General features: G+C 38.7%; 1 protein-coding gene and 1 pseudogene across 1 annotated transcript; one reads left to right on the forward strand and one right to left on the reverse strand.

Moving 5' to 3' along the window:
- Positions 1-617: 617 nt before the first annotated feature.
- Positions 618-2,524, reverse strand: LOC9306318 (cytochrome P450 705A5). The gene is made up of 2 exons (XM_002870201.2): positions 1,518-2,524; positions 618-1,437 (listed from the first exon to the last, which is right to left on the reverse strand). Exons 1-2 carry the CDS (start codon positions 2,415-2,417, stop codon positions 805-807), a joined length of 1,533 nt encoding a protein of 510 aa, XP_002870247.1. The 5' UTR covers positions 2,418-2,524; the 3' UTR covers positions 618-804.
- On the forward strand, positions 2,472-27,146 carry LOC9306319 (annotated as a pseudogene).
- Positions 27,147-27,372: the final 226 nt, after the last annotated feature.

Below are 27,372 nucleotides of genomic sequence, written 5' to 3' on the forward strand. Positions count from 1 at the left end.
GACGTTCTTCCTCTTCCTCGTTTAAAACCTGCATGTTTACTATATTTTTAATGTGCTGCCCAATAACTAAGCGACATATACAAAAAGCACAAGAGCATAGCTTCCAAAAACAAACACTGGAGATGTGTACCATGAAAAATATTGATGTTGAATTTAGATTAGCCAACCAGAGCATGTCCCTCGGATAATGCCTCTGATGATATCCTGACCAGACGTTTTGGCTTAGAACAAAACCCTAACAGTTGATATATATATATAACGTATCATAAAACATATTCCAACAACAGAAAACTTGTATTTTCTTTCCATGTTCTGCTAAATTAAGATTATGCAGATAACATAAGGGTCAAGTTACTGTAGGACAAATTGTAAGATTTTTCAGAATGCAAACATTGTGTTCGCGTAAATCAGTATATAGCTACTAACTATGATTTTGACAACCAGACAAGAAGGAGAGACAGAGGCTTCAACACAAAAAAAAACTGGGATCTAGGGTTGAGGCAATATTTATAGGTTCGAAGAAAATAGAAGTAGTAAAATAAAGACGAATTATATGGCATCAGACCTTAAACGGTAAAATATATTGTTTGATGAATCAAATCGTAAAAAATGTGCCATAACCAAGAACGACTAATTTTAAATTTCTGAAACGTACAAAATGTTTAGAGTTCCATACAACAAACCGGAAATAAAGCCAAACTAAACTAAACCAGAAATTAGCCAATAAACAGGGAAAACATGTTTAACCAATCATGAGTTTAATTAAAAACAAGAGAAAGCAAGCTGACATCTCCAAGTCAAGAACTAGGAAGGTAATAAAAGGTTTAGGGTTCGAGGAACAGGAGTGCACTTAAGAGGGTGAGCCATGGTCAACACCATTGTTCCAGCAGCCTCATTCATGTTGACTTTCTCTCCTTTGATTTTCCAATCAAAGCACTGCACCATCACTCCAACCGCGGTTCCTACAGAGACATGAGCTAGATTTGTTCCAGGACAACCTCTCCTTCCGCTGGCAAAAGGAATATATTTTAGGAATTTATCTCTTATCTCGTCCTCTTGTCCTGATCTTGGAAAACCTAAAAACCTCTCAGGTTTAAACTCCTCCGGATCTTCCCAATAATCAGGATCTCTCATTATAGCATAAGAATTAACAATAAGAATTGTCTTCTCTGGTATGTGGAACCCTCTAATTTCACACCTTTCTTGGACCGTTCTTGGCAAGAGAGGCCCCGGCGGATGCAATCTTAGCCCTTCTTTGATTATTGCTTGCAAGTAAGGGAGGTTGGGTAAGTCAGTTTCTTGAATCAATCTGCTTTTCCCTACAACGGAATTGATTTCTTCTCTTAGTCTCTCAAGAATCTTGGGATGGTTAATGATCTCCGCCATGATCCACTGTATAGTGGTCGATGAGGTGTCAGTGCCTGCAATGAAAAGATCCTGTACTAGCAAACATTTCTTAGTCAACACAATCAATGGTGTTAGCATAGGAACACACCTAAAAGAGATGAACATTTTACCACAAACAAGGACTTGATATGGTTTCTTGTGATTTTATACTCTGCGTTTTCGTCTTTATAAGCTTCCAACAACACATCCATCATGTCAGTACCTTGATGATCCTCCTCCATTTTCTCTTCGTGTTCCACAAGAATCTTCTCCAGTAGCTCGTCGAACTTGTGGGAAACACTCATTATCTCCTTTTTGAACAGTGAGATCCCGAGCTTCTTAAGTGGTTTGTCAAAGATGGTCGCCAAGAAAATTTTCTTTGTCAAGGCCATTGACTCAGTCACCAAGCCTCTGACCCTCTCTGCCTCACCGCTCTCCTCAGAACAACTCCTCCCCATGATCATCTTGCAGATGGTGTTGTTATTGAGCTTCGCTGCTTCCTCACCGATCTCAACAATCTCCTTCTTACTCGCCTTATCGAGTAGATTTTTGTAGAACCGATCAAGCTCATCTTCACGGAATCTTCGTGACCGCTGGAGTGCTTGCGGTCCAAGAATCTTTGTAACCATGAGCTTCCTCATGAATTTCCAGTAATCTCCATAAGGAGCGCTGATGAAGCTATACGATCCCAAAAAGAGAGACTCCTCGATCGGAGGGGAATGCCGAAAGGATACATTCACGTCTTGGTCCCTGAAGATATCGTAGGCCACTGAGGCCGAGGAGGCAAGGACTATGGGAACGTGGAAGATGCGGAGATGGAGAAGAGGTCCATACTTGGATGAGAGTCTCTGAAAAGACTTGTGGGTTAAAGTAGAGAGAAGAATTAGGTGAAGATGACCGATGATAGGAAGAGAAGGAGGACTCGGAGGAAGGTCACGGTCATCTCGTGAGTCCTTTGGTTTCATGAAGAAGAGAGAGTAACAGAGGAATGTGAAGAGACATAAGAGGATGAAGATGATCAATGCTGCCATTGTTGCTCAAAGTGTAGAGACAAATGAAATAGCTTAGTCTTTGATCAAGAATCCATGTACGTTTTATTAGCAAATATTATACGTTCTCTTTGAAAGAACGTGAAAAAGTTGCAAGCTGAAGTCTTTTCTTTTGATTATATAATTAAATCATAGTTTAATAACTCGTTAAGCGTGTACATCCCAAGTTGACAATAAGCATTCAATATTGTCACTTGTCAGATTCTTCTAATATAAGATAGGCGCATGTGAAATATTTAGATATTAGGGTAATGTTCGCTTTAAACGTAACAATATTGGTCTTTGTTGAGCTAGAACTCTTCACTCTCATAAAAGCTTCGGTCTAGTGTGAAACAGGAAAATACATACCTTTTCTTTCTTGGTCGAAGCATCTCAAATTTCCATTGGCTCCAAAAAGTAATTGATTCTGAGAGTCCATATTAAAATAACATTGGTTGGATGCAGATGATGATGATTTTGAAGCTTTCTCAAACACAAAACCAAATGATCATTCAACTATTGTTAAGGTCTTATTATATTTTAAAATTTATATTTAGGTTATTTGACTAATTTTCCAAAGTTATGCACACATCAAAAGACTTTCCGACGGAATTTTTTTTTCGACGAGCTGGAGCCAACGGCCGAAATCCATCGTATGAGACAAGGCTGTTTCCTTCTAGTGAATTTGATTGTAAAAATTATATGGAATCTTGTTTTATGTGTGTATATGAAGGTGGTATGGGAGAACAAGGGAGGTGTAGGAGACGATAACGAAGTCCCTCATCTTGTATACATTTCAAGAGAGAAAAGGCCAAAATACCTTCATCATTACAAAACTGGAGCCATGAACTTTCTGGTTAATGATTTTTCTCACACATCTCTTTTTTTTTAAGTTTCAAAGTTGTGTCATCTATCAAGCATACGTTTGATTACTATGACTTAGATTCGCCTATCTTTTAAATTCAGCAATAACATATCTGAAATTAGTATATATTTTTTCGTTAAAATATGATTATCTCTATACTATTAAAAGAGAAGTACAAATGAAAATGGGTCGGGTTAAAATCAAAAAATTGACCCGAAATTCTGTAATCGGATCTTTGAAATTTTTTTGGAATATAAATTCGAAATAATAATGAAAAATCGAAATAAAATCAAATATTTATGGAAATCAAATAAAATCTGATTGTACTTATGGTAACTAATAATAAAAGCATATTCCAAATAATATTATACATTAATTACGTATAATAAATTTGTTCGTATATTTTTGGGACTAATTCCATAACAATCAACGTTTTTGTCATTAATTTCGCTCATTTTAGCCAATTATCATTAATTGAAAGATATTTTACTTAGTTCTAAAGATTTCTACAAAAATTATCACAAATAACCCATCTGTTTTATAAATTAAATTGATATTTTTATTTTAGTCGTGTAAATTAAATAGATATTTTTATTTTGGTCGTGTAAATTAAATAGATATGAAATCCATGTAACTAATTTTAATTTAATTAGATTAAATCGAAATTATGATATTTTCATACCTATAGCTTACCAAAGAAGTTTAATTTTCAATTTATAAAGATTTCTTGAATATGATTTTAGAATTATTCAACAAGATGATAAGTATTTATTAAATTTTGTGAATCATGAAAAATAATAATTAATTTTTAATCATTATACTTCATCTTTCAATCTCTCATCTAACAAATAAGATACATATTCTATTATTACTATGTCCAAACTTCATTTTGTTGTATGACTAAATAATATTCCCATTAGAACTGTCAAAGCGAGTTGATTCGTCCCGTTAAGTCCGTTTTGCGATAGACAAAAAATATTTTGACTTGTAGTAAGTCGGTCCGCATGACCCGCGGGTAGCATATATGAAATACAAACCCGTCCCGCGAATGTATACGGATTTGCGGGATTGTCCATGGATTTTGTTTAAATAATTTTAAAGTAACCAAAATTTAAAATACTACTAAAATAAATAAATAAATCAAAATACTATTAAAAGTTTGTTTAAATTACCACATGTTGAATAAATTATAATTTTATCAATAAATACTAATATGCGGGCTGATCCGCTAACCCGCGGATGAAAACCGATTAAACCTATGACCCACTGCGAATTAATCCATGTGGCCCGCTTATTTGCGGGTTTAATATATTTTCCCAAATCTGCCCCATAGTGAGATGATGTGGGCTCGATTCGCGGTTTTTGACCTATTTTGACTGCTCTAACTCCCATGAATCGTCTAATTTTAGAATTTTAAAACACAAAATTCTATTTTGTAAATCATAATTAATACGATGGGTATATTTATAAACAATTTTACATTTTCTCTACAATTCGTTATTATGAATATTTATAAGTATACTACACGATTCGTTCTACTAAAAAATACACACAATATTAAATGTAACGTATGTAAACCAATATTCTCCCGCGGTGGACCGCGGATCCGATCCTAGTTACAAAAGAAATGATGAGCTTCCATATACAGAGACTTATGCGTCCTTTCATTCATGAAGGTAAAATAGTAAAAGAGTATATTCCTTAATAACAGTATATCAATCAAATTTTGAATTGATATCCATATAACCATATTTATGTCATTAAAAATAAATACCAATAATGGTAGATCGTTTTCTTTTTTGTTATTAATTATGGCAAAAATCTGATGAGCCTAATACAAAATTTGAACAGTTAAGAGTGTCAGGGTTGATGACAAATGCACCATACATGTTGAACGTAGACTGTGACATGTATGTCAATGAACCAGATGTAGTGCGGCAAGCAATGTGTGTATTTTTACAGAACTCAAACCATTGTGCTTTTGTTCAATTCCCTCAAAATTTCTATGATTCTTGCACCAACGAACTTGCCGTCATACAATCGGTGCGGTTTATCATCCTTTTACTTATTTTATATAATTTTGATCAATTCAATGTTATTTTATTGACCAGTAAATACTTACTCTCTTTTTATATTTGTTGAAATCAGTATTTGGGACGAGGAGTTGCGGGAATCCAAGGACCATTTTATATTGGATCAGGATGTTTCCACACTAGAAGAGTTATGTACGGTTTATCTTCGGACGATATAGAAGAAAACGGAAATCTTTCTTCGGTTGCCACAAGTAAGTATTAGAAATTCATAAGAGATTTTCATAAATTCCTTTGCAACATTATCTAAATATTTATCATTTCATACTTATTTTATTCTTAATTCATTAATGGATTTTCTCCTAAAAACCACTCCAATTTTTATTTTTTAAAACCCCCAATATAACCCTCCATATACATCTATATATAACAATATTTGAGAAGTGTTTTTGCTGACGTGTCGGACTCTCGGCTCTTGTTGAGTCCTTGATTTTACGTAATTACTTAATTACCCTTAATGAAATCTAATTAATTTTGGAAAAATTAAATTGAATTTCGGAATTAACCAGGAAAAAATAATTTTGGAAACAATAAACATGATAATTAACCAAAAAAAAAAAAAAAGGAACAACGAAGTACCAGTTAGGAAGCTTTAATTGAATTCATCGTGTTCTTCGTCGTGTGAATATAATTCTTCTAAACGAAGGCAAAACTTGAAATCCTAACATAAAGCATATATTCATAGCAATAACAGAGATCTAATAATTTAGTGATAGAATTTCACCTGTTGATCTGTCGAAGCAGAATAGTCAAGCTTCTCATAGTATATTGCCCATGTTATGTCTTTAAGACGTCAATACTATCATGCACCCTATAATTCTAACCAATGAAAAGAACAAATATTTATTACCTTGGATACAGAGTTGACGAAGAAACCTTGGATAAAAACTCGACGAAGAAACTTGTAAGTGTTAATGTATGATGAAGCTTCCATGAACGTGAATTCGTGATCATAATGAAGAAACGTGTGAATGGAGACAGTTGATGGTTTTTTTTTTTTTTTTTTTTTTTTTTTCTTTTTTACCTTTTGTGTAAACAAATCTGTTTCATAATTTATCAGGAAAAGGAATTATACCAAAAAAAAAAATCGGAAAAGGAAAATATTTATTATAATATTGATATATTTAAGATGATAATGTCAAATATCCGAAAATTATTAATCGGAGCATTAATATAAACATAAAAGAATACTATTCTAACCTTACTCAAATTAATAAGATTTAGATATCCGAAATTAATCGTAAACGGCTATTAATTGTTAAACTAATTAAAATAAAGATCAAACGTACCGGAATAGATGAAATTTTTGGTATGATCGTCGTGTTCGTCGTCGTTTCAATCTAAATATTTGGAAAAAAAAAACGAACAAAAAATATAATATGTAGATCAATGAAAGAGAACCCACCAATTTAGAAACGGTTATCACGCCATCGTATTGTTCGTCGGATGATTATAAGTCTCTAATCCGGAGATTGACTTGAACCCTGACAAAAACATATATTCATAGCATAAAATCGTAAATAGAAGGTAGAAGACCACTGTGGATGTCGGAATCCGCAATACAAGTTTTATGATGTATATCGGATCGTCTAGCCTTGCTAATTCGAACAACAATCGTGATAAGAAAACAAGAGAGTAAAGTGTGTGTATCCGTTTATTGCTCAAGAAAAATCCCCCATTACAATGGTTTTCGTTCTCTATTTATAGTCACGCGATTCAAAACCGAAGTCGTTCATCAAGCCGCAGATCTCGCCCTCATCAATGTTTCCGTTTCAAATCTTCCGAACCTCGCAAATCCCGTATGACCTGCCTTTCATTTAATTCACGAGATCCCGACGTTTTACTCGAGCTAGGCCGACTTTTACTGGGCCGTTCTTTTTGTCTTTTGAAACGGGCTGACGGCCCACTTCGTTTCATTGTTCACCACTTTTCTATGGGCCGGATCCGACTTGCGAGATCCAACACCAACAGTTTGCCCCCCAAGTGTTTCGAAGTGAACACTTCGGAATACTTTAGATGCTGAACTTTTTCTCAGGCTCGGAGGCTTCGTCGTTAATCCCGCTTTTCCCGGGATTTGGTCTTCAACCGAAGTGACGTTTCGAGATCCTAAGGTATATTTTTTCCTGCGGATCGAGGGATTTTCCTCGGGAAGACAAAGACGCTTCGAGACCCTAGGGTTTCTCGCTTTGCCGCCCAATGACCCTCTATATAATCATTAGACTCTTTGGGTTCTGCAAACACACACGTCGTCGTCTTCTTCAAACCGCTTCTGCTTCCTTCCGTATTTAAAGGTAACTCTCTTCTCTCTACTTTTACCTCTTCTTTGATCTTTAACTGCTTTTATAATTCCGGAATCGTTAGGTTTAGGCAAGAAATCTAAAAGATTTCTTAGATTTTCAGCCATTTGCTCGAAGATCTACGCTGTTCTTCTTCCGCTCCGCCGTGTTCTTCGTGCTCCGGCGATCCGTGTTAATTTCTCGGAGAACATCCACCGCTGGACCTTCCCGTTTTCTGGATTTCCACAAAGATCTTCAGAGTTTGTTCAAGCGTGTTCTTGGGTTGTTCCTGAAATATCTTCCCAAATCCCTGGTACCAGATCTTGTTTCGTCTCCACATTTTCCTTAATCGCGTTATGGCTCCGAAGCGAAGCAGGAAGATCCAGAATGAGACTCACATCATGGAAGGCGAGTTCGGGAAGTATTTTTCTTCGAATTTCGACAACAAAAAACTGGCTCTGCTCAGAGGTGCCTGCCAGATCCCTCGTCAAGTCTCCTTGATTACTCCGGGTCCCACAGAGTCTCCGGAGTCTCCACCTACTGGTCATACTTGCGCTTTTGAAATTTTCTTTTCGGAATGCGGGCTATCTTTTCCGCTTCCCAGCCTTTTGGTCAATTTGATGCATGAGCTCGGAATCGCACTTCCTCAACTATGTCCAAATGTAGTTAGGACCGTCCTGTGCCTCCAGACCCTTGCAGAGGAAAATGGATACCGTATCACGCTATCCGACGTACTCCATCTTTATACAGTGAAGAAGGGGCGAACTCCGGGGACGTTTTTCCTCAGTCCTCGGAGTAATTTCAGAGTCTTCGGGGATTTTCCCGAAAAAGACGAGCAATGGAGAAAATCCTACTTTTTCTTCGCTGTAGACATATTTTCTTATGGTCCAAATACGGACTATTTCGTTCGTGAATGGACTCGTCGTCCCGGTAGATAGCTCCTTAGGTTTTTCACTGCTTTTCACTCATCTGTTTTTTTTTCCTTTTCTAATCTGCAAATGTTTTTGCTTTTGCAGTTAAACTTCCGAAGACAACGCTTTCTCATACCTTTGCGGGGCAATTCGTAAAGATTTGCAACAGCAGCGACCTGTCGTGGGAATTGTTCACTTGCGAACGCATCCGGAGTTCGTGTGCCCGAATTGTCTCGCGGTCCGACCTCATTTCTTCCACTCCTCCCTCCTCCCCTGCTGTTGCCACTAACATGTCTCCTCTTTCCTATCGCGAAGAGAAGAGGCTCCAGAAGGAAAGGGAAAGAGCGAGAGAAGCGAGAGAGAGAGAAGATAAGGCCAGGATGGTGAAGGCCTTGGACGAAGGGAAATCCAGATCTTCATCTGGTAAAGGGAAGAATTCGGGTACCGTAGATCTGGTTTCCGAATCGAAGACTTCTGATCATCGTGATCAAAAGAAAGTGTCTTCGAGAAAAGATCTAATCCGGATCTCGGATTCTCGCTCCTCCCGATCTTCTCGGGAAAAAGAAATTTCTGAAGGAGGCCATAGTGCAACCTCCTCAAGGAAAAGCAGGAACGAGGAATCTGAAATTCCTCCCCTTCAACGCAAGAGTCGTTCTCGTCTGAACGACGAGAAAAATCCTTCCGAGGATGCTGGAACCAGTCTGGGGTCAAAACCAGAAGAAAAAGAAGATCCACAACGGGCCCCGGAGTCCGACTTGCCAACTCAGATTCTTGTCCTGCCTTCGCGGGACTCTGAGAACCGGGAATCCGTCCGTCAGGAGATTCCGATCCCTACTGGTAAGTAGAGTCACTTCGTATTTCTCTCTCGCTTCGAGTTCATTTTGACATTTTTTTTATTTGAACAGCTCCTCCGAAGTCACCAGCTGATTTCATGAGGAACTTTACTCCTGTTGGGATGAGGATTCCTCCCTTTAGTGACTTGAAGGAGGTCAACAGGGCGAACTACTTTCGCTTCGCTGATAAACTCGGAGAGGTAATTCTTTGAACTCTTCTCCTCCTTTTATAAAAATAAGAACTTTTCCTTCCGTCCTCATGAATCTTCGTTTTGACAGTTAATGCTCGAGTACAACACCACCTTCTCCTGCCACGAGTCCCAGCTCTTTCCAGTTAACGAACTGGATGGCCTCAGGGCCCGGGTCGCCGAACTCGAAGAAGAAGTCCGTCAACTCAAGGAGATGGAGGAGGAAAATGCCAGGGCGGTGGCAAAGGCAAACGAGATCCGGGAGCGAATGCTGGAGGCCGAAGGTCGCTGCAACCTTCTTGACATTGCCAAGACTGATCTTTCCGAGAAGCTGAAGATCGGGAAGAACCTGTATCTCGAGGCATGTGAAAAGATTACCTCGCTAGAAGCTGAAGTTAAGCGAAGCGAGGAATGGTGCAAGATCGCTGCTGAAAAACGGGACGAGGAGCTCGCAGCAGCAAAAAAAGATGAAAGGTTGAGGCTCCGTGAACTCTATAGCGGACTCGCCTCGAAGCATGAGACCTACTACAAGGCCATCAGTGATAATGAGATGATTGGGACGCGTCTTGCCGAGACTCGGGCGAACCGAGAACTTCTTGAGGAGATTCTGAAGGGAGAGATTCCGGATTTAAAAGCCGAACTAGAGTCGGTAAAGAAAGACGAGGAAGAGGCTGAGAAGAAAGCTCGCGAGGTAAGCGCTCTCAGACCTCAACCAAATGAGTTTGCTCATCTCTTTGTAGCGACTCCCCCAGAGCCCGTGCAAGAGACATCTCTTCCCGAAGATGATGTCGCCATTGATGAGTTCGGAACTAATAAGGGTTTCATGACTGGCCAGGACTTCGAAGCTACCGTTCTGCCCGAGGAGATGCAGCAAGATCCCGACGTCAAGGGTCAATGATCTGGTTCCGGGGTTGTGATGGCTAGTGCCCCCCTTTGTTGTTTTTATTTTTTAAACCCAAAACCTATTTATCGTTTTTTGAAGACTTGAATATTTCCCCTCTATTTTTATATAAGTCCTTTTGAATTTTAAATCCGGAGTATTCGAGAAATTTGAATACCTCGTACGAAAAATTAAGAAATACTTAAGATTTCAACGAGATACGCAGTTTACATGAACTCAGAATTCATTCTTCAATGGATAAGGGAAATACTAAGAACGAGAGTTAAGTGGGTGTTCTTAATATTAAAAATGAGGATCGGGACTCGGAGTCCGCAGAAATCCCTAGTCTGTGTTGAACCAGACCCTTTTTTGCTAAGTAAAACTTAGGCTTATCTTTCAAGAATTACCAGAGGTCTGAGCTCGGTTTCGAGAAAAGTAGTTACGAGGTTCTTCTCGGTTTCACGGATTGCGAGATTATTCTCGGCTTCTTTGAAAGATGTTTAGAAGAATATAAACATTTTATTTGATTTAGAGACTGCACTCGAAGTTCGAGCTGCCTACGTACCCAAAGGTGGGGATCAAGTCTATCGTAGTTCGATTTACAATAATGAAAATAATAAAATACTTAAATAAAGTATCTCTTCAGATGAATGGAATTCCAAGCTCTTCGGACTGCTTTTCCTTCCATGTTTTCAAGGCGATAAACTCCATTGCGAACTACCTGAATAATTCGATAAGGACCTTCCCAGTTCACGCCTAACTTTCCCGCTCCGTCTTCGGCTGTATTTTGCTGAACTCTGCGTAATACTAATGTCCCAACGTCGAAATGCCGATTTCGGACAGTCGAATTATAGTATCGAGCTGCGGCATTCTGGTAATTTTGCATTCGAATCAAAGCTCGATCTCGTCGCTCCTCAATGTTATCAATAACGTCCACCATCAGTTCGCTATTTGCTGCCTCGTTCTACGGGTTATTCATCCGTCTTGGACTTGACACAAATATTTCAGCAGGGATTACAGCCTCCATTCCATAAACTAATGAAAATGGTGTTTCACCAGTTGCACGCCTAGGAGTAGTGCGAATTGCCCAGAGAACACTCTGTAGCTCATTAAACCAAGTTCCTTTGTGCGACTTGAGTTTTTTCTTCAAAGTAGACAGAACAGTTTTGTTCATTGCTTCAGCTTGACCATTACCCTGCGGATAACGAGGCGTTGATCGACTGAGTCTGATCTGCCATTCTTCGCAGAAAGATTCGAATTGCCGTGAAATGAACTGAGGTCCGTTATCATTAACGATCTCATATGGCAAACCGTGCCTACAAATGATGTCCTGCCAAATGAACTTGCGAACTTGAACCTGAGTTATGTTTACGTAGGCTGCCGCCTCTACCCACTTCGAGAAATAATCGGTAAGTACCAAGAAAAATTTCACTCCACGAGTAGAAACATGAAGAGGCCCAATAATATCCATAGACCATTTCATAAATGGATAAGGCGAAGAGACTGATGATAATGGCTCGGTGGGTTGGTGAATTGAAGGCGTATGCTTCTGGCATTGCTCGCACTTCCGCGCATACTCCTCGCAATCCGCGATTAACGTGGGCCAGAAATATCCGTACTTTCTTACTTTATAAGCCAAAGAGCGACCTCCGGAGTGATTTCCGCATACTCCGTCATGAATCTCTTTTATCACAGTACGGACCTGCTGTCCGAAAATACAGATCATGTCAGGACCCGAGACGCTTCTTCTGTAGAGGATGTCACTCAAAATGCAGAAACGAGCACTTTTAGCTTTCAATTTCCGTGCCTCCCACTTATCCGCAGGAAGAGTACCATTAAGGATGTATTCTCTGATGGGTATCCGCCAGTCTGCCCCCCAATCCGGAAGCGGTAGCGCTGGCGGTAGTGGTTCCGAATTTAGCGGTGTTCCGATTAGTGATTCTACTTCGGAGTTCTGCTCAGTTTCTTCGACCCCTTGTGGTTCTTGTTCCACACTCATCCTTCTTTGCATAGACCGTGTAGTCACGAAATTCAGCTCTCCGGTGGCTATACTTGGATGTTCAATTACTTCAACAGGGATCATTCGGCTCACTGTTACTTCGGAACTCGACGCCAATGCCGCTAAGGCATCCGCCGCTGAGTTCTCACTTCGCGGAATTCTAGTGAGTTCGAAACTAAGAAACTTTTTACTCAATTCCTGAAGCTGAGCGAGGTAAGCTTCCATTCTGCCATCTTTTGCTTCATAGTCACCGGAAAATTGATTAGCAACGAGCTGCGAGTCGCAAAATTCCCGTAATTTTGTGACACCTATCCCAACCGCTAGACGAAGTCCTGCAAGGAGAGACTCGTACTCCGCCTCGTTATTCGACGCATTAAATGTAAGACGAAATGACTGTTCAATTACTTCACCATATGGGGATTGTAATCGGATACCGATCCCGGAACCCTGTTTTGAGGACGCGCCGTCCACATGAAGTATCCAAGGTCCTTCATTTTCTTTGACTTCCACGGAGTCCAGAGGTAGTTCGATCAGAAAATCTGCGAGGACTTGAGATTTCAAGCTTGTCCTTGTTTGGAACTGAATATCATACTCGCTTAGCTCAATTGCCCATTTAACCAATCTTCCTGACTGACTCGGACTATGCAAAATTGCCCTTAAAGGTTGCGTGGTTAAGATAATAACCGTATGAGATTGAAAATACGGTCTTAATTTCCGAGCCGAAGTAATTACTGCCAGAGCTAGCTTTTCTATCATCGGATATCTTGACTCCGCTCCCGAAAAAGACTTGCTCACATAGAAAATCGGTCTTTCCTCGTTCCGATCCAATCGCACTAACACTCCACTTACTGCGCTGTCGGAAACCGATATGTACAAGAAAAGTTCTTCTCCGAACTCGGGTTTCGCTAACACAGGAGGTTTGGACAAATTAAATAATCTTTTAGATTTTTGAAAGCCTTTTCGCAATTCTCATCCCAGATGAAATTCTTGTTTGCTTTTCGGAGCAGATCATAGAATGGAAGACACCTATCGGTTGACCTCGAGATGAATCGGTTCAAGGCTGCTATCCGTCCTGTGAGTCGCTGAACTTCCCGGATGTTGCGAGCCGAAGTCATCGCCAGAAAAGCGTTCAACTATCGCGGATTAGCTTCGATTCCTCGCTCCGTGACAATGTAACCCAAAAACTCTCCCGAAGGAACTGCAAAAGTGCACTTGGTCGGGTTCAATTTCATTCCGAACTTATTCAAAATTGCGAAGCACTGCTCTAGATGCTCAATATGCGAAGTGCTTGATATTGACTTCACCAACATATCGTCAATATATACTTCCATCGTTTTACCGAGGAGATCTTTGAACATCATATTCACCAACCGTTGATAAGTGGCTCCGGCATTTTTCAACCCGAACGGCATGACTATATAACAATAAGTTCCACGGTCCGTGATGAAAGCTGTCTTTTCCTGGTCTTCCGGATTCATCAAAATCTGATTATACCCCGAAAAAGCATCCATAAAGGACATCATTTCGTGGCCCGTAGTTGACTCCACAAGTCGGTCGATGTGCGGAAGTGGGAAACTGTCTTTGGGACAGGCTTTATTAAGATCGGTAAAATCTACGCAAACCCGCCATTTTCCATTTTTCTTTTTGACTACAACAGGGTTTGCCAACCAGTCCGGATATTTGACCTCGCGAATCAACCCGGCATCGAGCAGGCGCTGAACTTCGACATTTACAGCCTCGGCTCGGTCTGGACCAAGTTTCCTGCGTTTTTGTTTTACTGGTTTGAAAGTCGGGTCAATGTTGAGCTCATGCGAAATGACCTTTGTATCGATCCCAGTCATCTCCTCGATTTTCCAGGCGAAAGTTTTTTGATTCCTTTTTAGGAAAGTTATCAGTTCGGCTCGGAGAGTTTCGCTTAATCCCGCTCCTATTCTCACAGTTTGATCCGGATACTCCTCATTAACTACCACAGCCTCCACGAGGTCACTGCTTATTTTTTTGACGGGATTTGCAGGCACCTCGAACTGTGGTTGCTATTGAATTTTAAGCTTATGACTGGACATGTAACACATCCTCGCAGCTCGCTGACTTCCCGGATTTGCTTTACTCCGGACTTCGTAGGGAATTTCAAGCATTGATGATACGTTGAAGGTACTGCTTTCATCTCATAAATCCAGGGTGTTCCCAAGATAACATTATAAGCAGCCGGACGATCGAACACCGTGAACTCAATCATTTTGACTATGCCTTCTGCGCATACCGGGAGCACAATCGTTCCTAATGACATTGAAGTTTCGCTAGTAAAGGAAACCAAAGGAGATGGTGGCCCCCTTATATCTTGTTTCGATATCCCCATTCTTGTCAGAGTATCGAGGAAAATTAAATCCACCGAACTCCCAGTATCAATGAGAACCCGAGACACTTCGCAATGCGCAATATCGAGTGTTATGACCAGAGCATCGTCGTGTGGTTTGTCAAGTTGACTTGTTTCTCTTTCGGAGAATGTCACTTCGGGTAATTGTTCCTCAGCAAATCTGGCCTTCTTGATTATCGGGGTGGTTACCCTCCGTTCGTGTTGCTTGATTGCACTAATGGAGTCTCGAAATAGCTTGGATCCCCCCATAATCACCTGGATTTGCTTCTTCGGTCCTTTAAGAACATCAGGGGACTGGATCCTTTTGGTTTTTTTGCTAGGAGGAGATGGTTCCTCTGTTGCTAATGTTTGCTCCGACGGATGAGTTGGCTCGAGCTCCGAAACATCGATTTCGGTTATTTCCCCGGATGCGAACTTGGCAGCCAGTAACCTTCCTAGAGCCTTGCAATCTTTCGTAGCATGCCCATTGACTTTGTGGATCTCGCAGTAGGCGTTTGGGTCACGAATCCACTTGTTACTCGGGAAAGCGCCGTTTTTGCTCTTTGGCGAGAAAGACTGCTTCGCAGGCGAATTCTTCGGAGAAACTTTTGGCTCCTCTCGACCCACTGAGAATGTGCTAGCTCCAGGCTTCCGAACTTCAGGTTGAACAGGTTTCTTCTGAGGAAGAAGCTGAGCAGGTTTCGGAGCTGCTTTGAACTTTTTTGCTAGAGCGGCCCGCTCTTCTTCCGCGTTTATCCAGTTCGTTGCCCGATGGAGGGCGTCTTGAATAGTGGCTGGTCGGTTAACAACCAACTCCTCTCGGAAACGGGATTCGTGCCATAGACCATTCTTGAGTGCAGCAATTGCTGCGGAATCAGACAGATTTGGGATCTGGACCATAATCTCTTTCAAGGAGGTGATGTATGTCCGGAGCGGCTCTCCGGCTCCCTGTGAGAGGTTCCACAGCTGGGCGTCAGTCACATCGCTCTTGATGAAGTATCCGTACTGCATGATGAAAGCAGTGGATAGTTGCTTGAAGCTATCGATCGATCCTTCTTCTAGTTGAGTAAACCAGGTCAAAGCCGGCCCGGATAGGTTCTCGGCGAAGAGCTTGCATAAGCCTGCGTCTACTTCGTTTGGCTCCAAATGTACCCGACCTGCGGTCACCTGAAAAGACGCTAAAAATTCTTTGGGATCTCCCTTACCATCGTACCCCGGAAGTTTGACCTTCCTTTGGTCTCGAATGCGCAGGGCTACAATTCGTGGAGTAAAAGGAGTCCTTCTCGTCTCCTCGATCACTCTATCGACTTCGGGAGCCGAACTGGTGGCTTGATGAACCCTCGAACTCATTTCCCGAATCTGATTTTGTAAGCTCTGGATTTCCGGGTTGACCGGAAGGTGAGGTGGATGGGACTCGGTTTGAGGATGATGCGGAGTGCTGCCAAGATGAATGGGGAGAGGTGTTCTGGCTGGAACAAAAGGACCGCCGGCCGAATTTGGAGGTGCTTGAGCATGACGGGATCCATCTCCAGGTTCACTCTGAGAGCCAAGAGGCAAAGAAGATGGGAGTACGTTGCTCGGGGAAACGAGTCTAGGATCCTGAACCTCCGAAACGTTCGGACCATGAAAGTCCAAGTGGCCGCGAGGTCCGCTGGTCCGCAAAGTTCCTGCAAGAATTGTATCAACCCGATCCGCATAAGCATTATGGGCTGACCTGATTTCGGAACAACTCGCTGTGAGGACTGCGATTTGGCTGCCGCTTTGCTCTTCAAACGCTGAAAGCTTCTCAGACAACGCAGTGGTGGCGAGCTGCTGCTGGTCGGTCTTCTCGGACAGATCTTTAAGCAACTTCTTGATCTCGTCGAGGACTGAAGCCGGATCCGCTAAGTCTGACATCTTTCCGATTGATATTCTGGAGTAAAAGACTATAAATCCCCTCCTTCTAGCGCCAAATTGTGGATGTCGGAATCCGCAATACAAGTTTTATGATGTATATCGGATCGTCTAGCCTTGCTAATTCGAACAACAATCGTGATAAGAAAACAAGAGAGTAAAGTGTGTGTATCCGTTTATTGCTCAAGAAAAATCCCCCATTACAATGGCTTTCGTTCTCTATTTATAGTCACGCGATTCAAAACCGAAGTCGTTCATCAAGCCGCAGATCTCGCCCTCATCAATGTTTCCGTTTCAAATCTTCCGAACCTCGCAAATCCCGTATGACCCGCCTTTCATTTAATTCACGAGATCCCGACGTTTTACTCGAGCTAGGCCGACTTTTACTGGGCCGTTCTTTTTGTCTTTTGAAACGGGCTGACGGCCCACTTCGTTTCATTGTTCACCACTTTTCTATGGGCCGGATCCGACTTGCGAGATCCAACACCAACAACCACCTATTAATCGGTTGTAACCTTGTGCAAACTCGATTTAATTTTGACGAATGAAATGTTGGTGTGGTGTCAAAACTTTCTTGGGGAGACTCGAAGATGAGAAAGCTGAAGTCAGAGATAGGCAGAGAGGTTTACATGTGAATTAAGGTATGGAGTGCTAACGTGAACATGAACGTGAACGGCGGTGATTTTTGCACATAATAGCAATTAGATCGAGTTTTGGAAAAAAATATGGATCAGCGTGACATGACGCATATGGATACCATGCATGTCTATCTATTGTAAATAAAAAATTATATTATTGTTCCGCCTTATTTTTGAAACAGAAAGAAATTTTCCCTTAAATTTTAATATATTTTATAAGATAGTATCAGATATAGTAGTAAATCTAAAATAGTTGTTATTATTCCATATTTTTACGGAAAAAAATAAATATTATTTTAAATAAACATGGATAACAATGAATAAATGGCAGTTTTACAAATATTTATTATTATGATAGTGATTTGCTTATTAAAATATGTAAATTTTCTTTTCTTTTTTTGTATTTATCGTCGAAAAATTTAGAAACCCTAAATCATGCACCGCCTCCTATTCAATATAAATACCTTGCTCATGGTATTCAATTTCAGATCATAACTAACCCTTGTTTTTTTTGTTCTTTTTTTTCAAACTTTTTTTTGCTTCTACCTAATTTTAATTTTTCTTTTTATTGTAGGGTGGATGTATGGAGGGGACGATGTGAACTGGTGTATGGAAAATTTGGACCTAATTCAATGAATAAACAGGTGATCTTATAGTTTATATGTACAAATTTGATTTTTTTTTTTTTGTATTTATGGTTTCACTATTTTCACCACTAATCAATTTTTATAATCAAAAAGTTTGGTTTCAACTTTTGAGAAGGTAATCATCGATGGTTTGGTATGTTTTTTTTTGTTGTAAAAAGATGAGGTACCTCCCGATTTTGTTGAGGTACATGTTCTTATTATTTTCAAATATGTCTTTTTTCAGAAGAAACACTCAACTTTTGATAACACAGTTGCCACAAAGTCAGAAAGATGACTTATTTCAGGGATGAATCTTCAGAGGAGGCTAATTTTTGTCGTTAATACAATTTAAGTATTCCTCTCTTTAGATTAGGGATAACAAACTTGGCTGTTAAATTCAGGAATTACTCTTCGTTGCCAATCTCTCTCCCCAAACTAAAATATTACATATATGGAAGTAGTAACTTAAAGTTTTTGGTATCGAGGTCATTCTAAGGCACTGAGATTCGGACTTTGGTATGTATAGGATTCGTTTTCCATGCACTAAGATTTAATTATTGTTTAATTTATTGGTTTTTAGGTTTCTTTCCATGCTCTGATGCGTTTTCGGGTGTGCCAATGGAAGCTTGCATCACTCTTTACTCCAAGCGTAAGTATGCTCTGCATTAGTTTCTTCTCTTCTATTGGTTATTATGGGTTTTGACTTTTGAGAAATATACAACAATTTAAAACCAGGTTTTGTTGTTGATTGGTTCGGTTTGTATACCATATTTTGCTAAATACATATGACCATAAATAAGACCAAAGGAGCTGGGTTAGCTCCTTTGCCAGCTAGGTTGACTTCGTCTCCTCCCCGTCTTGCGGATTTCCGTTATTCAACGGGTATATTTGAGAAGTATACGGTACTAAAACCACAACCATTGATCTTAGCTTGATCTGTTCTTCCCTAGGATTTATACATAAAAGTAAATTGTTTTGTTTAATAATTTTCCATTGCATGAACTTTCGAGACAACAAGTGGACAGGAGTGTAATGTCATCAAAAGTCAAATCAAACACTGTGAGGAACATAATAGACAACGTTGGCTTCTTTCGCAGCTGCTCAACGTTGTCTCTCCCGATGGTCCCAACACTCTCTTCTTCTTTTTTTGTCAACATTCAAACGTTTTTTAAAATAAATAAAAATGTTTAACCTTAATCATCTTTCTAGATCTTTAAATGCCTAAAACTTCAACTTAATCAGTCAGCAATCCGTCACGTTAATGATTTTGAAAGGAAGACTTTTGTTTTGTTTCGGTTAGTTTTGTTTGTTTAGTATTTTAATCACAAGATAACTCTAATTTCCCATTAGAGTTGTGTTAATTGTGTTGATTATGATTTGGCGTTCCAATTCTGATATTATTTTTATGTTGTAAATCTTAAACTGTTACGTTATTGTTCTATCTTCCTATGTGAGAAAAAAGTAAAATGTTTTAAAATTTTGACATGGATAATAATATAATTGTAAATCTATAATAATTATATTATCATTTTATTTATATTTTTCAAAAAGAAATATATTTATCTTAATAGATTTAATATGATAATGTCAAATATAGTTATAAATCTAAAAGAGTTATGTTATTATTCCATCCTTTTATGAGAAAAAAACAGATATTCTCTTAAACTTTTAAATTAACGTGGATAATAATAAATAAATGATAATTTTACTAATATGATAATGATTCGGTTTTAATCTTACCAAAAAACAAATAATGATTCTGTTTTACAAATATATAAATTTTCTTTGTTTAGTTGTAGATATTGTCATATAAAAAATTCTTAGATCCTCCACTGCCTTAATTTTATGTAAATACTTTGCTTGATATTTAATTTTGATTTGATATCATAACTAATCCTTGCTTTTTTTTTCGGCACTAACCATTGAATTTTTTATACTGCCATTTAATTCTTGCATAAAAAATAATAATTAATAGTAGTGTTTATTATGAATGCAGGTTTGTTTTCCATAAAAACTAGATTGGATTTATGGAAGCACGTCATTGTTTCCAGTGCGAGGAAACAAATGTCGTATCACTGCTGTTGTGGCTCTTTAGTACTTTCATTTCTGTTTATGGCTTTGCTTCGGTTGTATGGTTAGTCATCAATCATTGATCTTCTCATTGTTTGAATATTGTTGCATAGGAAAAATCTTCCTTTTTTATGAATCTTTCAAAAGTTGGGTCCATGCTATTCTCAGTAATTGATTACGTTTATTGAATATTTGTGTGCTTCCTCTGCTGATATTCTAATTCATGCTTTATTCGTCGTCTTTGATACACTCTGATTAACCATTGTGGACCTCTAGAGTCTAATTTGCAATATTAATGCAAGTCTCTTTAACTTACGGATTATGAAGAGCATCCTAAGATCGTTTAATTTGATTCAGGTTTTATGTGGCTAATGTTTGGTCTTGGATGTGAATTAGTCTATCATGTTTCTTGGAAGGTAGGAAGCAATCTTGATGTTTACCAAAATCCAATGTGCTCTTTTGTAGCTCAGTTTTGAAATATGTACTAATTATTGTAGAGGGAACCCGAAACAAAGAGACCATATGTATGATTTTATATGCGAAGAGAAGCTCCGAATTTGAAATCGTCTCCACTCCGGTGATATGTGGCCATGGTGTGAAGGAGTCTGGAGCCATGGTTATTTCAGATTCGGACATAACCGTAATTGTTAAACTAATAAAAATAAGATCAAACGTACCAGATTGATGAGAATTTTTGGTGTTCTTCGTCATGTTCTTCGTCGTATGGATCTAACAAAAAAAAAAATATATATATATACCCCAGAATTTTTTTTTGTTTGTTAATAGAGAGAACCCACCAATTTTGTAGCGTTGATTGTGACATCGAATTGTTTGTCGGATGAATATAAGTCTATAATCCGGAGACTGAAGTTGAACCCTAACAAAAACATATATTCATAGCATAAAATTCATAAATTAAAGGTAGAGCATCACATAGCTTTTTCTTCAAAGCCAACACATCTCTCTTTGTAGCCGAATTACTCTCCAGTTTGGTATATACTCAAATTTTCCAATGACTTCCTTCTCGAACCTGGAGCGTTTTTGCTTTGCCGGATATTTTTAGGATATGGCTCTTATGTATCTCTTGTGAGTCACTTGATATGTTGTTTAGGTAAAACTTTTGGTTTGAAAGAGAATGATCTACGACAAGCATAATCGGTTATTTGTTATATATGTGGCCATGTTCATATTGCTTTCTCCACAAGCAATTTTCCAGTTTTGTAGCATTCGATATTTAAATTTAAAAGCTTCAATACGTTGTATACATGTGTATGTATGTACATATATGAATTATTCTCAGTTGCACATAGTGGTTTCTAAGGGATAGATACTTGCTCTCTGTAACCCTCTCATTTTTAGTACCTATCTTCAGTGTTTACTTTGCTAAGAGCTTCTTGATAGGCATACATCTTTGCAATCTCAGATCAATATACTACAAATACATATACGATACAGTTAAGAAAATGATATTTCTCTTACAACTTTTTATATGGGTTTTATAAACAAGAGATCAACTGAAGGGTTACGCAGCGACCAATGGCGAAGGTAGAGACAAAGATACTACAATAGGGACGATAAATATGACACGATATATACAAAGGAGATGCATGTTTCTATACCATTGAAATTTTACGTACATAACTACTTCAAAGAGCAAGATGACTTACTTGATAGGTAAGAGATATGGTAAGAGATTATATTTTTCAATTATTTGTTTCCAACTACGAAAAACTCCAGTGACATACAATCTAAAAGCATGAATATGTCATAAAATCAAGAATACAACAAAAACCAGGAAGATGGGCCCAAATTAAAGTCCGAAACTGGACGTGGGGAACCCACGGACAGTGGTGGTCGGAGCGTTACAAATATGAAAGAAACGAGGAAGCGTGAATATGTCATAAAACCAAGAGTACTACAAAACCAAGAAGATGTGCTCAAAGAACAAAACTGGACGTGGGAACCCACAGATAGTGGCGGTCGTGGCATTACAAATATGAAAGAAACGAGTAAGCATGAATATGTCATAAAATCAAGAGTACGACAAAACAAAGAAGATGGGCCTAAAGACCGAAACTGGACGTGGGGAGCCCACGGACAGTGGCGGTCGGGGCGTTGCTAATATGAAAGAAACGAGTAAGCATGAATATGTCATAAAATCAAGAGTACGACAAAACAAAGAAGATGGGCCTAAAGACCGAGACTGGACGTGGGAACCCATGGACAGTGGCGGTCGGGGCGTTGCTAATATATTGTTGGTTTAAATATATAGATTTTTTATATTTAATTCTATTATATATATCAAGATATAAACACTAATAATTGTTTGTGATTCAAAAACACTATTAATTGTTGATTACTAATAATATATATCAAAAGTTATAGCGTTTTACCATAATTCTATATTAATGTCGTTATAAAAATTAGACTCTTGACAAAATTAATTCAATAAATATCCCTAACTTGATAACCCTAAATATTAATTATTAATTCTGGTCTTAATCAACATACAACCCCGCGCTGGGCGCGGGGACCTCCCCTAGTATATATGTATGCAAGAGCGTTTAAAATTTTACATCTTTTAGAGAATAAATTAGAACATAAGGGAGTTAAACCCTTCACCTTACCAAACAACACCACAGTTTCCTGAGTTTGTGGTCTTTTCCATAAAGTGAAGGGTTTGAATCTCTTAATTTGTAATTTATTCTCTAAAAAGTTGCATCCAAAACGCAAATTTTAAGAGATGTTAAAATTATACACACCCTTCGTTTATTTATATCTAACACTTTCATCATTCTAGTTAACATTCCTATAATGTTCTATTATATATTTAGTTATTTCACTATTTATATATCAAATTATTCAGAGTAGTTATTGTTATTTCATTAAGGGGGGTTTTTGGCTGAGGATAGTTTAGCAAAAGATATGGGAGTTCTAAAGAGCTGGTGAAATCAGTCGTGGATGCATTACAAAGAAAATCAAACCCCCCAAAAAAGTCTTGAAAACTGTTGGGATAAGCTTGAAGAAAAAGAAGGAAACTTAAGGAAAAAGGAAATTCTAATCCAATTAGGAATAGTTCTATTTAGGAGATATCTAAATAAGTTAGTTTACCTATTTGGATTAGGAAATTGTGTTAGAATTCTCTCTATATATAGAGCTACCAAGGTATGGTAAGCCTTATGAGTTTTGAGAGAGAGCTTGAGAGATTGTGTTTAAGAGATTGAGAGAGAGACCAAAGTTTTGAGTTATTTTCTTTGGTGATTAATAAAGAGAGTTATTCTTTATTTTTGAGTTCTTAAACAATCTTTCTAAACTTCATTTGGTATCAGAGCGGTGAGATCCATTCAGACGTGAGAGAGGAGAAACTACTTAGCAAAGATGGGTGATATCGTTGTAGCCAAACCAAAAGAAGGAGTAGCTTCATCCGTTAAATGTCCGATGTTGAGTAACTCAAACTACACCGTATGGAGCATGAGGATGGAGGCTACTCTACATGTACACAAAGCTTGGGAAACGATTGATCCGGGCTCTGACAATCAAGAGAAAAACGATTTAACTCGAGCTCTTCTGTTTCAATCAATTCCCGAATCTCTAATCTTACAGGTTGGAAAACAAGCAACTGCTAAAGGAGTCTGGGATGCGATTAAAGCTAGAAATCTCGGTGCTGATAGGGTACGAGAGGCAAGACTGCAGACTCTCATGGCCGAGTTCGATAGGTTGAAGATGAAGGAAGGCGACACCATCGACGAGTTTGTTGGAAAACTTTCAGAAATTTCCACAAAATCTGCATCGTTGGGTGAAACCATTGAGGAGACAAAGATCGTTAAGAAATTTCTCAAGAGCTTACCACGAAAAAAATACATTAGCATAATTGCAGCTATTGAACAATTTCTCGATCTTAAAACAACATTGTTTGAAGATATTGTAGGAAGATTGAAGACCTATGAAGAAAGAATTTGTGATGAAGAAGAGGCAGAAGAAGACCAAAGCAAACTCATGTACGCTAATTCTTACTCACAGCCATCACAAGAAGGAGGAAGAGGCAGAGGTCAAGGTCGTGGTCGCGGAAGAGGTCGAGGAAGATTCGGATATCAATCTTTGGATAAATCCAAGATTACATGTTTCAGGTGTGATAAACAAGGGCATTACGCATCCGAATGTCCAGATCGTCTACTAAAACTAATCAAGGCTCAAGAATCTGAAGAGAATGAAGGAGATAACACGCAAGAAGCTGAATCACTCATGATACATGAGGTGGTTTATCTCAACGAGAAGAATGTAAAGCCTAAAGACTTCGAAAAAGATTCAGAGAACGCTTGGTACTTGGATAATGGTGCGAGTAATCATATGACAGGGAATCGTGCTTGGTTTCCCAAGATTGATGAGACTATCACAGGAAAGGTGAGGTTTGGTGATGATTCACGAATTGATATCAAAGGCACAGGTCCAATCTTGTTTGTAACAAAAGAAGGAGAAAGAAAAATCTTGGCCAATGTCTATTACATACTTGAGCTTAAAAGTAATATCTTAAGTCTGGGGCAAGCAACCGAAGCAGGATGTGATGTAAGAATGAAGAAAGGCTACTTAACTCTACATGATCGTGATGGAAATCTGTTGGTGAAAGCAAATCGATCAAAGAACAGGTTGTACAAAGTGAACATGGAAGTTGAAACCGAGAAACGTGACGAATCTAACCGAGAACGAGATGAAGCATTGAAGGAGAAGGAGAATCTATCAAAGGATCTTGAGAGTGTAAATAAAGAAAGCGAGAGTGAAGAGCTTCCTGAACAGAGAATGGGAGAAAATTCAAACAGAGAAGAAACAGAGCAGATCGCAGAAGAGGCGGATGAAAGTGAAAGTGAAGAACTTCCTGTAATTGAGGAGGAAGACGATGAACATGAGCAATTTAAGCCTCTGTTACAACGACAGATGGACCAACGAAATTATATTGAAGTTCCTCAGTTGGAATCTGCTATCAGTAATTTGCGATTAGAGGTTGCGGAGAAGACTTCAATTGTGAATGCTTTAGAAAGGGGTGTGAGTGAGAAAGAGAAGATGATTTCTGAACTTGAAAAAGGTAATTTAGAGAAGGTGAGTGTACTGGAAGGTGATGTTGGTGGAGCTGTTGAACAAGACTACACAACTCAGTTGTATGTGCTAAAAGAAGAACTTGAAGAGTGGCAAAACAAAGCAAAAGAATTGGAGAAACGATTGGAAGAAGCTAACAAGCTGGAGAGATCTGCCTCGGCATCTCTGTTATTTATGACAAAGCAGCTGGAAGGAAGCAATGGTAGATTGCTCGATATGGAATCTGAGATTACTGATCTTAAGGATAAAATCTCGTTATTGGAGATGACTGTTTCTAAAGAAAAGAAGGATCGTGAGGAATCTGAACAGCAGCTAGGTATTGCAGAAGAAGAATTCTCTAAAATTGAGAAAGAGATAGGGAAACTGAAGAATGAACTTGAAAATGTGAATGAAGAAAAGAATCAGTCTTTAAGAAAGGAGCGAGATGCTACTTCAAAGACACTTGGAAGGATTAAGATTAAAGAAATGAGAGATCTTATTGGAGTTGAAGATGTGAGTGGAGGTGACTTCAAGTTTAAGGGGGAGAATGTTGGGATAAGCTTGAAGAAGAAGAAGGAAACTTAAGGAAAAAGGAAATTCTAATCCAATTAGGAATAGTTCTATTTAGGAGATATCTAAATAAGTTAGTTTACCTATTTGGATTAGGAAATTGTGTTAGAATTCTCTCTATATATAGAGCTACCAAGGTATGGTAAGCCTTATGAGTTTTGAGAGAGGGCTTGAGAGATTGTGTTTAAGAGATTGAGAGAGACCAAAGTTTTGAGTTATTTTCTTTGGTGATTAATAAAGAGAGTTATTCTTTATTTTTGAGTTCTTAAACAATCTTTCTAAACTTTAAAAACCTCACTGAAGCGGCTCAACAAGTGGGGTATTGTCACTACGAATACCAAACCAGTTGGGGCAACGTAAGTACCTTCTCAATTTAATCATTTAATTCTAAAATCAAACATTTTACGAAATATTAACATTTCATTTTCAAGATTTAAGTCCACCTGCGTTTGTTGGATCCACCTGCGTTTGTTGGATCTACGCCGTCATTAGGACTAGAGGCTATATTCCAGCAGCGGCGATGGTCGACCGGAGAAATTGAAGTCCTTTTTAACAAACAAAGTCCGTTGATTGGAATGTTCCGCCGAAAAATAAAATTCCGTCAACGATTAGCTTATTTTTGGGCACTCATGTGTATAAGGTCAATCCCTGAGCTCGTTTATTGTCTCTTGCCTGCTTATTCCCTACTCCACAACTCTGCCTTATTTCCCAAGGTATCTTTCTCTCTCTGAATTTAGTTCAATTTACTTTCATAGAATTAATTAATTAAACATATTTTTTAATGTTTTCTTATATCTTTTGTGTGTGGAATTAGGGACCTTGTCTAGGCATAATAGTCACACTTTTGGGGATGCATTGTCTCTACAGTCTATGGCAATTCATGAGCCTTGGTTTTTCGGTAAAATCGTGGTATGTCGCTCAATCAATTTGGAGGATAATAGCCACTGGCAGTTGGTTATATAGTATCCAAGATATCATACTGTAGCTTCTTGGAATCTCGAAAATCGGGTTCATAGTCGCTAAAAAGACTATGCCTGATAAACCAACTAAAGGAGAAGATGATGGTCCAAAATCAGACTTGCGTAATTTTGAATTTGATAGCTCGCATCATTTCATTCCCGGCACATTTATTTTGTTCGTGAATCTAGCCGCTCTAGCTATTTTTTTTGTGGGTCAACAACGGTCGAGTTGTAGTCACGAAGGAGGTGGTTCGGGTTTGGCAGAGGCTTGTGGATGTATTTTGGTGGTTATGTTGTTCTTTCCATTTCTAAAGGGTTTGTTTGAGCATGGAAAATATGGCATCCCATTGTGTACTCTCTCTAAAGCTGCCTTTTTGACAGTTTTATTTGTTGTTTTCTCTTTGGGAAAATAGTATATAGCGATAGGCCGACCCTGGGCTAAGGTTTGTTCATTTTCCATTGGTAGGTTCTTTCCTTATCCCAAAAGCAACCCGTGGTCTATACAATAAGGTGTGTTTGTTGTTTCTTTATTTCTTTGGATCTTTTCACGTGATTTTCAGATTTATTTAAATCTTTTTTCAATCCTAGTCCTTGTTTCACTAATTTTAAGATTGTTCTTTCCTCTCATTGTACATGTTATATGTTCCTTGTCAAGTTTATGTTTCTTTTTATTCACTCTTGGTGTGTCTTTTTATTTTGTTTCTTAACAGCCTTTTTAACTAGTAATTACTTTTTTATTT

The sequence above is a fragment of the Arabidopsis lyrata genome (genome assembly GCF_000004255.2).
Source record: "Arabidopsis lyrata subsp. lyrata unplaced genomic scaffold ARALYscaffold_7, whole genome shotgun sequence".
Classification (NCBI taxonomy): domain Eukaryota; kingdom Viridiplantae; phylum Streptophyta; class Magnoliopsida; order Brassicales; family Brassicaceae; genus Arabidopsis; species Arabidopsis lyrata.

What these genes read in the sequence shown, in the direction of transcription:
- LOC9306318 (XM_002870201.2), bottom strand. Translation starts at nt 2,417, where the DNA reads ATGGCAGCATTGATCATCTTCATCCTCTTATGTCTCTTCACATTCCTC. An exon ending in ATATCAAGTCCTTGTTTGTG is followed by an intron (nt 1,438 to 1,517) that starts GTAAAATGTTCA and finishes TTGCTAGTACAG; the next exon opens with GATCTTTTCATTGCAGGCAC.